Here is a 10994-nt window from a genome sequence, read left to right on the forward strand (position 1 = left end):
TGAAGCTGCAGCAGCAGCCAGATGTTTGCAAATCAGGTCTGGGACTTTGAAGGTTATGTCTCCACCAGCATACAACCTCATTGCCTTTCCCTGTTAACTCACTTATCTTTCCTTTGGCATGATGTTGTGATGTTCTCCTCAAACTTAATCCCATTGTGGCGTCATCCTCATCTTCCACTCCTCACTAATTCCTAAAATCTGTACATCCTTCTCGTCTTGTGGGTAATGAATAAATGTCTCAGCTGCCCCTTGTCCTTACTGCCTTGTACCATTGGTATACATACATGTTTGGAATTATCTGTGGTGTCTGCTATTCATTGATCGTTATTGCCAGAAAGGTTGGTGTGAAATAACTCAGCCTGTGTCTACACTGAAAATTAAGTGCAGGCCCAAGACTTACCTGGCATCTCCCCCAGCCTCAGCTTTGGAGTTTGCTACATGTGCCCTGCATCTGAACCAAAGCCAGACCCTCACTGATGTGCTCTAGATATATTTGGCCTGGGAAGATCTTGGATTGGTGCAGATTGGTCCATTGGGAGATACTTCAAGCACAACCAATTCTGAATCCTTCTGGACAAACAGCCAGTAGTGTGTGACAGAAAAATCTTGGTCTTGGTACACAATCCTGCTACTTGAGCTGGCTATATCCTGTAGTGTAGATGTAAGCACATGTCCTTAGCTTATGCTGAGGAATCGAGTCCTGCCAACCTTTCCATTCTCAGGGACCCCATCAACACCTAGAGTTGGTACTTGGGAGGACATGATTTAACCTTTGCTGAGAGCCTGGCCCAGCAACTTGCCGTTGCCAGTGCTGTCCTTCACATGAGCTTGGGTCATGTCAGGAAAGATGTTTCCCTTGTGTGTTGTGTTTAACATCTGTCAATCCTCTGTATGTGACTGCCATTCTATCTTAGTAAGAAAGAAAATAAGTCTGGTTTTGCAAGGAAAGATCTCGTGCCTTACAAGGGGATGGGCAGGGTTGAGGTATGACTGTAGCTGATTGAGCTGTGCTTACAGTCTGGTGTGTAAAAAGTGTTTTAGGCCATTTCTCCCATGATGGAACCTGATTTCACCCAAAGGACAATATTGTCAACTGGAGAATGCTGCTAGACGAGATGTTCTCACCATGCCTATTCTCACTTTGGCATGGTATAGATAGTTAAGGAGCAGAGCTCCCTATAGCTGAGGAGTCTTCCTTTTGCTTTTCAAGTCTTTTGGAGTATTTTTGCATTGATGCTCTTAGCTGTTGATGAGATAGGATTTGTTGTATGGTTACGTAGCCCCATATCCTATGAGGGGAACAACTGCATAGAAACTTGGATGCAGCAGAACTTGCTTAGTTCTGTAGACTAAAAACACTTGGGTTTGGTGTGTATGATGGTGCTGTTGGAATAAGCAAAGCTTTCAAACCTGGCAACAGCAGTGAGCAATTCTTCCTCTTCTCTCTGTAGTATCTTTCCATTACTGTAAATGCTTTTATATGCCTTGGGATGCTCACGGGTATGTAAAATAGAAAATAAGTAGCTGACATGAAAGTGCCCTTCGTTAAAATCCAGGGGATTAATTTAGATTAAATTTATCTGGTTATTAAATACTGGTTTTGCAAATTATCCGCTTTTAAAAAAGGAGCTCATGTTGAGCTCCTTTTCACCTGTCCGTATAAAAACCTTGCTTGGACAGACAGAGTTGGGCTGGCATCTGTCCCAGTTCCAGTTTCACTGAATCCAAATAAAAAGCAAGCAGAGAGTGAATCTAATTAAGCAGGAGAAGGCTTCGTAGCACTTCATATGCGTACATCTACCTTAGCACTCTCAAAGCTGCTGTGGGAATCCTCTGCAGGATGGGAACAGCTCTGCTTTTCATAGTGTCTGCTGGCAATATAGGCCTGTGGACATGGTGGTGGGGAGACATGAGGAAGGATGTGATAGGAGAGGAAAGCGTGTGTTAAATGGCACCACTGGAGCAGCTGAAGGCAAAGTGATAGCGTTTTCTTAAATCTAGGAGTTATTTCTTTGTTATGGCCACTGTTATTAGAAAACTGCTTGGAGCATTGTGCCCCTGCGTGGCTGGTAGCCAGGTGGGTGGACAGTTCAGGGTTAGCACGGTCATTGCTTTACACTGGGCTTTAGTAGGGTTCAGATGATGAGAACTGCAGCATGAAGAAATCTGGACAGTGCCTTGCTTTGAATGTGGTTGTATTCAGGGGTAGGTGTGTTTACCAGATACATGAGAAACACAGGCGGGGTAAAGCTGGTTTATTCACATCTATTAAAAATGTGAAATTTCTGTGTAACAGTCTCTGTTGTGCAAGTATAAAGTGGGTATCTGGCTAGATTTTGCAAAGAGGGGCACGTACTCTGGTATAGAGAACACATGGATCTAGACTGGCCATGAAGGCACTTGGGCAGCCAATTAGACCCTGGAGATTCTTACTGGGAGTCTTCTCAGATGCTGCCTGACTGGTCGCCTAAGGGGCTGATCTGCAGCATTGATGCTGTCAGATCCAACCTACTTATTTTGTTGCTGCAATTTCTGGAAGGGGCAAATGAATATTTTTAGTTTTGTGTTAAGACAGAGTTAGCCTGACTTCAGGCAAGGGACAATAAAAACTTGAACTGCTGGAAGTGTATTAGAAATGTTTGGTTGGTGGTTTGTTGTGCACAGAGACCTCTGTCTGCAGGCTTCCTAAAACAGTCTGCCAGGCAGTGATTTGTAGGTGGTGCTGAACATTTCTTCCTGGCGGTAGCAGCTTTTGTGCATTAGAAACCCTTCTCCACCAACACCAATGGGTGCATGTGTGGAATATTCATAGCAAATTCTTAGTAGTAGAATATTCACAACGGAGTCCAAATTAAAGGCTTTTAGGGCCTATCCAAAATCAAATTGGGTGAAAGTTAGCACAGTTCTTGGTTCAGTTTGATTCAGTGCTGATGTCATGTAGTTGCTGGGTCCAGACTAAGATCCGTATCTAGACACATTATTACCACACTCTTCTGTTTCTGGAAGTACGCACAGGTTTAAATATTCCTTGATTGTTGATCTTTGGAAGTAGCCTGCTGGGAGACCCGTGTCCCTTGGCGTGGAGCAGGCTTGTGTTGCTGTACGAGTGGTCAGTCTGTGTGTCATCCTAGGTACTGCGTGTGCATAACGTAGGTCCGCAGCTGAGGTCGTGAAAAGAATTTCTGGCGTTTCATTGATTGCCTCTGGACTGTCGCCTGCTGCGTGGCTGGAGTGAGGGGATGCAGGCTGTACTGGGATTTCCCTGGGTTGCAGAGGAAGAGGGAGACAGAAGCCTAGCAAGACCCTGAGGTTTCTCACCTTCTTGTCAGTAGATGGCAGCAGTCAACAGCACAGAGCCCTTGGTCAGACTGAGCTGCACTTTTCTGCACACACACGTAGCCGTAATGAGTGTAACTCTCCACTTGGATGGCTTTTGTATTGCAGCCTGCAGAAGCAGCCCATGCAGGAACTGAAGGAGCTGGATCAGAAGCAGCAGCTGGAGCTGAAGCTTCTAAAACTGACACCGATTCAGGATCGGTAAGCACCTTGAGGGACAGCAGTCCCTTTTTTCCATCACATCCCTTTGTTGTACAGCAGATGTGGGAGACTGGCCTGGGAAAAGGGATGTGTGGCTGCTTGGAAAAACACATCCTTGCCACCCTGGCAGTTACAATGCTTTTATTCAGAGGCCAAACTTAGGTGTTGCATTTTATCTTTGTGATGCTTAGGGAGAAGCTCTGCTGGAAGATCCACAAAAAGAACTGTCCCTTCACTCTTACTGTGAAGCCAGCCCACAGCCCGTGCTGTGCAAAGCTTGTGTTGTCTGCTGGATTCCTCCTTGCTCGCCATTTACTGTACCTAGCCTGTCCTCTGGGCTCTGCCTGTGTCCTCTAAACATCTCTTTTTTTTCCTGACACTGCCACCTTTTTAGGGGACTGGAGTAGGTTCCAGTAGGCTCGTGGCCACTTGGTTGCTATAGGCTGTTGCATTTGAGTTGTCTGTTCCATGAGGGCTCTACAAGAACTGCATCATGACATGAGTGGATGGGAAATGCCACACACTATGGTCCCAGAAAAACTCTAAATTTTCTCTACCCTTTTGCAGCCTTAAGCAAAGGGAGACTGTGGTCACCTGTCCTGATCTCTTGCTGCTGCCTCTCCTGTCCTTTGGAGTGTTTCTGTCATTGTTTGGTGTGCTGGGAGAGCCCACTGAAGCCATGGGTAGGGTTGGGATGTGGATCCTCCAGGGTGGATTTGGAGCTGCAATTTTATATTCTTTTTTTCAATGGCTTTTTTTCCATCCCTGGCTGGTGCTGCCCTACCAGAGCTCTCTGCCTGCTGTTGTTGTGGAAACTTTCCCTGCTACTGTCAATGGCACGGTGGAAGGAGCTGCTTCATCTGAAAGAGCTGATATGCCCCCAGGATTTCTGTTCAAGGTGAGCAAGTGGAGGTGGGACACTGAGTTCCTGGTGAATTCTTCCCTTCCCCCATAATAAGTTAACTACTTCTACTCAACATGGCCATGGGCTGTGTCACATTGAAAGGGAGAAAGGAAGCTGGATGAGATATACACCTTTCCCTCAGACAGCCCAGCTTCCTGCAGTTCCAGATGCCTCAGAGAACTGTGTAAAGGCATCCCTACCTCTAAAAGTCTGGCTGTGCTGTATAGCAAAACCCACCTTTCTCTCTGCTGCAGTTACTTCTGGTGGTGTGGTAGTGTCAGTCACCGACTCTGGGTAGTAGGCAGAAAGTTTGGTTCCAATCTGGAAAGGTTAAACTTTGATGCAAGTGGCAAATGAAGAAGAGTTGGAAACACGAGCAGGGACAAAGGACTTTGTATTTGGGGAAACTGGAAAGCCAGGATCAACAGGGGAAAATACAGCATTGGACAGGGAGATCTAGTGGATGTTCTGAATATGCCAAAGATAGCTTGCAGCTTGTTTTGAAGGTGTGGAGGAAGGAGTCATTCTGGGTGAGGATAGGCCACTAATTCAGTGTGTGTAATGGAACATTAGCAAGACAACACAGATGCATCAGGCTGTGAAGGTGAGAAATGAAAGTCCCCTGCTGTAGGAATACTTTTCTTCTGCTTTAGACATGTCCATGCATTATTTTTATTTTATTCTGGGAGTTCTACCGAAAGCAAAACAATGACAAAACCCTTAAGAAGAATAGAGTCTCATCACTTTTAGACTGGGTACAGGCAGTGCTCCAAGTGGAGAGCTGTGGTTTGAAGTAGAAGACCTGTAACGATAGGAATTGGTCTGAATACCAAAGAGAAAACAGGGCAGGATACAGTCACTCAAAAATCCAAACTGATACTCTTCCCTGTGTTTTCTCTCCCTGCTTGCTCTGACAGCTGTGGGAGGCTATGTTCTCTAATACTCTTGCAGTCCTGCTGCAAAAAGAATACAGGGTACCAGTCAAGCGAATACAGGCTTTCTGTGCTGTGAGGTTTTTAGGCCCATGCCATGAGAAAACAACCCTCTTAAGGAGGGACAGTGGGGTGCTGATGCATAACAAGTTGAATGAGACTCACCAGGATGCCCTTGTGGCAGAGGCAAGCTGCATGCCGGGCAGTGTGAGCAAGCCCATAGCCATTAGAGGAAGGAAAGTGGTTATTCCTGTAGATGTGATGTTTGTGATCCAAGCTTGCCTTGCCTTGAACAGCAGGGGGGATCAGATGGCCTCCAAAAGTGCCTTTCAGTCAGAATCATCCACTGGATCAATGAAGTGGAACTCCTTGTCCCCAGTTGTGGAGCTGGGTGAGCGAAGGCTGGCCTCACCCAAGCTCTCCTCTTCTCTCCACACAGGTCCAGGCCATGCATGATTACACGGCCACTGACAGCGATGAGCTACAGCTGAAGGCTGGGGATGTGGTGCTTGTGATTCCATTTGAGAACCCTGAGGAGCAGGTGAGTGGGGGAGATAGGGTGTGAGTCTGGGCCGGGAGGAGCCGAGGGGGTTTCCACAGCTGCTTCTTCCTCCACTAACAGTCGGCTGGCTGGATGCAGAGCCATCAGTTTGTGGCTGGGAGCTGGCAGGAGAGCCAGTTGTCCTTGAGCTTGAGGTTGGCTTCCTGCAACAGAGGGGAGGACTCTGCTTGTGACTGGAAAATGGAGACATTATCCTGCATAAAGCATGTGAAATAGCCATGGCTTCCTGATCCTGTCAGGGCATTTGAGCCGATACAATGGTTCCCTTGATCAGGGAGCCCAACAGAGCCAATACTTTGCCTCCTCACTGCTCCTCCTGAATTTGATGCACATTCCCTGTGACTACTACAGTGCAGACTGTGGCATTGGCAGGTGTGACCCACAGCTTAGGATGATGTTTTCTCCCCTTTTGAGAGATGCTGGAGCCCTGAGAAAGCAGTTTGCCGTGGATGATGTCTTGCACTTCAGCACAGTAATGGTTATTTTCAAAGCACGGTGTATGGCCAGGAGATGGCAGCAGAACCAAAGGCTGGAGCAGGTTTCTCAGCCCTGGAGAACAGTCTTACTGTCCATCTCCAACCTGAATTTAATTGGTGATATTCTTCTTTAATCTGAGCTATTTCTAGAAGCCGTGAGTAAATCCTCTTCACTTGTTGTATTTGAGGGCTTCCAGCAGATAAAGCCTGTAGCATTTTTCCTACTTTGACTGAGGGCAGTGGTGATTTTATAAAATTCATACTCATGTCTCCAGGTTTTTGTTTGGAAAAGGACAGGAATTTTCTAAATTAATTCAGCCATTGCCAGCTCTTTGGGTTTGGTCAAGTCCAGACAAGATCTGGATTTCACAAAGGGCAAAGGGAAGGTGATGTAGTTCACTGGCCACAGAAGGTACGGATCCTTTTTGTGGTTCAGCTGTTGGTGTTGTGAATTATGGAGGCAGATCTTGTTGCTCGTGGTGAAATTGGAGCTATAACGTGTCTGCAGTTCTTGCAGAATCAGGTGCTCTTGAGGGCAGGGGACGTATGGGGAAAAGACACTGATTCCTTCTGGAGACAAGTCTTTTCACTGAGTAGGACTGCCCTACACAGTTGTTTGTGAGTATTTCTTTCTCAGAAAGCTTTCTGGATGGGAAATGAGTGGCAGGTCCCCTGTTTTCTGTAGTATGAGATGCCATTTCTGGAGCAGAGTTTTTCAATGCCCTATGTTTGCACTCTAGCTGGATGTGGGTGCAACAGCCATGAACTCGAGACTCTCCAAGCTGCAGAGGGTGAGCTCTGAGTGTTGCTAACATGATGCTGTAGCTGCACTGAAGCCCTCTAACCCTCCTACAAAGTATCCTGTGCTACAGCTCATTTCCCTAACCTGGACCATGCCCAGATGGAAAACATTGGCTGTTAACATGTGCATGACCTGTACACGTGAGTGGAGGAAGCTTACGGTAATCGACTGTGACCCACGTCCCAGTCATGCAGCTTAGGTGTCAATTTGTGGGTACATTAGCCAGGCCTGGTTTCATCTCTCTTGACAGAAGAAAGGATTGAGGGCAGCAATGCTTCTAAGCTGGCATTTCAAGTGATGTGGTTCAAAAATGGCAAGGGTCAATCTGGGTCCTCCTGCCTAATCCCTGTGGCTGAGGAGACCTTCGTAGGAGGATGCCGTGGGAGTGATGCATGCTGTGTGGCACAAAGGCTGTGTGCAAATGGATGAGCTTTCCTGCTTGCTGTGCTGTGAGCTGGAAGCTGCCTTCCAGACACTTGGGCCCAGCACCTCCCACCTAGTCGTTTGTCTTCCTGATTTATGGCGTGTCAGTCGTTCTGCAGCCCGGGCAGCTGGCTGCTGCAGATGAGCTCCCATCTCCTGCCATTCCTGTGAATGCTCAGCTCTGGAGGCAGCAGCAAGGGCTAGCTGAGCCTGCAGGCACCCACTACAGCCTGCAAGGAGCAGGGAACTCGGATACGATGGCTAGTCTGAGCTGCTGCCACATCCAACCTGCAGAAAACAGGATGAGGACACAAGTCACAAAATGGCAGTGGAAAGCAATGTGTGTCCCAGGGATCACCCCTGGCAAGAAATGCCTCACTCCTGCACTGTGCAGGTATGTTTTTAAAAAACGTGTTTCTAGGGAGGCATATTTGATCTTGTCTAAATAGCCAAGTAACTCCTGCCAGTTCCAGGAGGGCAGAAGTGTCAGGACAACTGTGTGAACCACACACACGTGCCCCAGTTCCTCACAGCGTAGAGCAACTGGTGGCCCGAGCACTTCTGCTCTGGGAAGTTATTAGTTGACCTTGATAACATGTCTCTTAAATGAGCCCGGTGCATGCTTTGCCCAGAGGAGTGCATGAAGAGCAGGCTGCTGGGTTTGGAGGCAGTGGTCTCCTGCTCAGCCCTCTTGCTTGTGCTGCCGTGTTAACCCATGGGCTGCCCTGCTGCAAAGGACTCCCATGAGTGGGTATATTTGCCTGCTGAGGGGGTGCTTCCGTGGTGGCAGCCCCAAGGCGTGCAGAGAACAGGGTGGTTGCACGCCTGAGCTGCAGGCTGTACAGCATTCCTTCTTTGAGTATCTCATCGCCCTCATGTGCTTGAGGTGAAGCAGAAATCTCGCTGCTGGACACTGCCTGTAGAGGGTGGGAAGTCTGGTTCTCCTGAGCAGGTTCTACCAAGCACAACTCCATTTGCCTCTGAAAATTCATCTCTGTTTATAGATGTATAGGTTTGGTGGCTAGGAAGAACCCTTGTGGGAGACCTTGAACAGCACAAATTTGGGAGTTTTGCCAACCTCGCTTTGTATCAAGCCTCACAGACTGCTGGGTTTTGGGAAGAGAAGCAGCAAGATGGGTCTTCCTGCTTCTGTGTTCCCCTAGACCAGAATTTCAGCACAGCAAATGAGAGTCATTTTGTTTGTACCACCTCTCTGAAATGCTAATCATCCAGGTGCCCTGCCTGTAGCAGGGGATGAGCACCTCCAGGGAACGATTCATCCTTTCCAAAGACTTGTGCCCACGGTGAATGGGATGAATTGCACTGTGGAGGTACCCATTACTTTTATGGCTATGGAGGGTGCTAGAGCCCTCATGTCTAGATTGTGACAGATGAGAAAGGTGATTCCTCTCCTGTAGCTCTAGAGACTTTCTTTGGCAGGATTTCTTATTTGGTGGGTGTGAATTATGACATGTTTGTATTGCGTTTGCTAATTGTTTACGGTGTTACTGTCTCTAGGCACTCTGGGTCATATAGGAGTTGATAACTGCCTCTGTTGGGTTGTAGCCTTCTCCCTTTTAAACAGGGAATGAAACAATTTTTTTTTTCTTCTCCCTCATCCTCTTCCTGGATTGTCTCCAAGCCAAATATGAGCATGGCTTTAATAATGCCTTGATACCTCCCTGGCCTGCGCTCTGTAAGAGCAATCCCTGCTCACATCTGTCTCTCAGCATCTGATCTCTGTCTCCTCCTCCAGGACGAAGGATGGCTGATGGGTGTGAAGGAGTCTGACTGGATCCAGCGTAAGGAACTTGACCAATGCCGAGGGGTTTTCCCTGAGAATTTCACTGAGCGGGTGCAGTGAAGGCCCAAGGCCACCAGCCGCGTTTCTGCTGGAAGAAAGCAAGTTTTCTGCTAGATATTGGAAAAGAGCAGCAAAATGAAAAGAAGAGAGAATTTTAAAGGAAGAGAAGCCTGAAAAAAAGAGTCAGCTTAAAGGATGTGTTCTTCTCAAAGGACAAGGTTTCAGAAGTAAATTGAAATTCAAGGTGTTATCAAAATGTATACATATTAATAATAATAATAAGGCAAGTCAAATACCCTCTTTCCCTTTTGGTTTTAACAGCATTTGGATGCAGACAACTGATGCGAAAGCAGCTTGGTGTGGTTCTCTAAATACTGCACTCAGTGAATTGGTGAGATGGTTCTGGTCAGTCTGATCCCTGCAAAGGCAGTATTTGCCTAACGGCTTGAGAGCAGAAGCTGCATTTGCTCTTGGGTGGGTTCATCTGTTTTGTCTTGAAGGTGGCTTGCATGGCAACCGTAAAAATTCAGCCTTCCCTACATGTTCAACCTACAGTAGGCCAAACTTTCTGTTATGCTGTTGAAAAAAAATACTTAGTGTATAGTGTTCACCAATATAATATGTGTGTGTGTGTGTGTATTTTATTTTCTTCCTTTAAAACAACGTTACACAAACTGATTTTGTACATGTAAAAACAGAAGAAAAACCTACATGGAAAGGGCATAGAGAAGATGAGAAGTGTGAAGCTGTGCTCAGTCCAAAGTTCTTTCAAATGCAGACACCTAAATGCTCACAGTGGTATTGGCCTGTGAACTGCTAAGGGGAATGGGCAAATTCAAGAGGAGAAACAACACAAAACAAGTGGATGCCATTAAGATGGCTCTGAAATTTAGAAGAGGGAATCCTCTGCCCCCGAAACCATGTAGGTGTTTTCAGAAAAGTTTAGATTCGTGTAGAGAGAAGATCACTTTAAAATCTGGCTGGTTGGAAAATTTGCTTTTAAAGAAAGTGATAAGGGAAGAAAACATTCTTTCTGAAAAAAGAAAAAACACTGAGGAAAAACCAATTTGCTTTCTGTGTTCTTAATTGGCTTTGGTATTTGTGGAATTGTATTTCTTATTTTCCTTTTGAAGAGTTCTGTAAGTGAAATATTGTTAGATCAGCTTTCTCCAGTGTTGTGCTGGTGATCAAGTTAACGTCTATGAAAACTGGACTCTTGTAATGCTCGTTTAAAGGGGCTGCGTGTCTTCATGATATCTCAGTGCATTAGAAAGGAAGGCAAGAATATCAAAGTGTCAGTGTCAAGAAGACACTCTGCAGTCTAATACTGATGCTGAGACCTTTCCTATAACTTTCCTTTGCTCCTGTTTATTTTTGAGTTTTGCTTTTTAGTTTAAACAAGCAGATGACAAAGCTGTTTCAAAGTGTGTGTTACACGTGTTAAAATAAGCTGGTCTGACCCTCCGAGACTCTAAAGTCCCACAAAGGTACTTTAAACTTTACTTGAATACTGATGCAGCTGGCAAGCAGGTCAGGCTATTATTTTTTATGGCT

At 46.4% G+C, this 10994-nt stretch overlaps 1 protein-coding gene across 5 annotated transcripts in view; it reads left to right on the top strand.

Annotated features, from left to right (window-relative positions):
* The window catches only part of BIN1 (bridging integrator 1), a 95381-nt gene extending 84387 nt beyond the window's left edge, over positions 1 to 10994 (top strand). For 3 of the 5 annotated variants that reach the window (XM_008936873.1, XM_008936874.1, XM_008936875.1), the window contains 4 exons: positions 3445 to 3537; positions 4325 to 4435; positions 5813 to 5914; positions 9393 to 9884. In XM_008936873.1, the coding sequence (XP_008935121.1) occupies positions 3445 to 3537; positions 4325 to 4435; positions 5813 to 5914; positions 9393 to 9500 (414 nt within the window). In that variant the 3' untranslated portion in view covers positions 9501 to 9884. Of the gene's footprint in view, positions 1 to 3444; positions 3538 to 4324; positions 4436 to 5812; positions 5915 to 9392 lie in introns of all 5 variants that reach the window. The other 2 variants (XM_008936876.1, XM_008936877.1) reach the window with 2 other exon arrangements.

This window comes from Merops nubicus, unplaced genomic scaffold (genome assembly GCF_000691845.1).
Source record: "Merops nubicus isolate BGI_N331 unplaced genomic scaffold, ASM69184v1 scaffold653, whole genome shotgun sequence".
NCBI classification, from domain to species: Eukaryota; Metazoa; Chordata; class Aves; order Coraciiformes; family Meropidae; genus Merops; species Merops nubicus.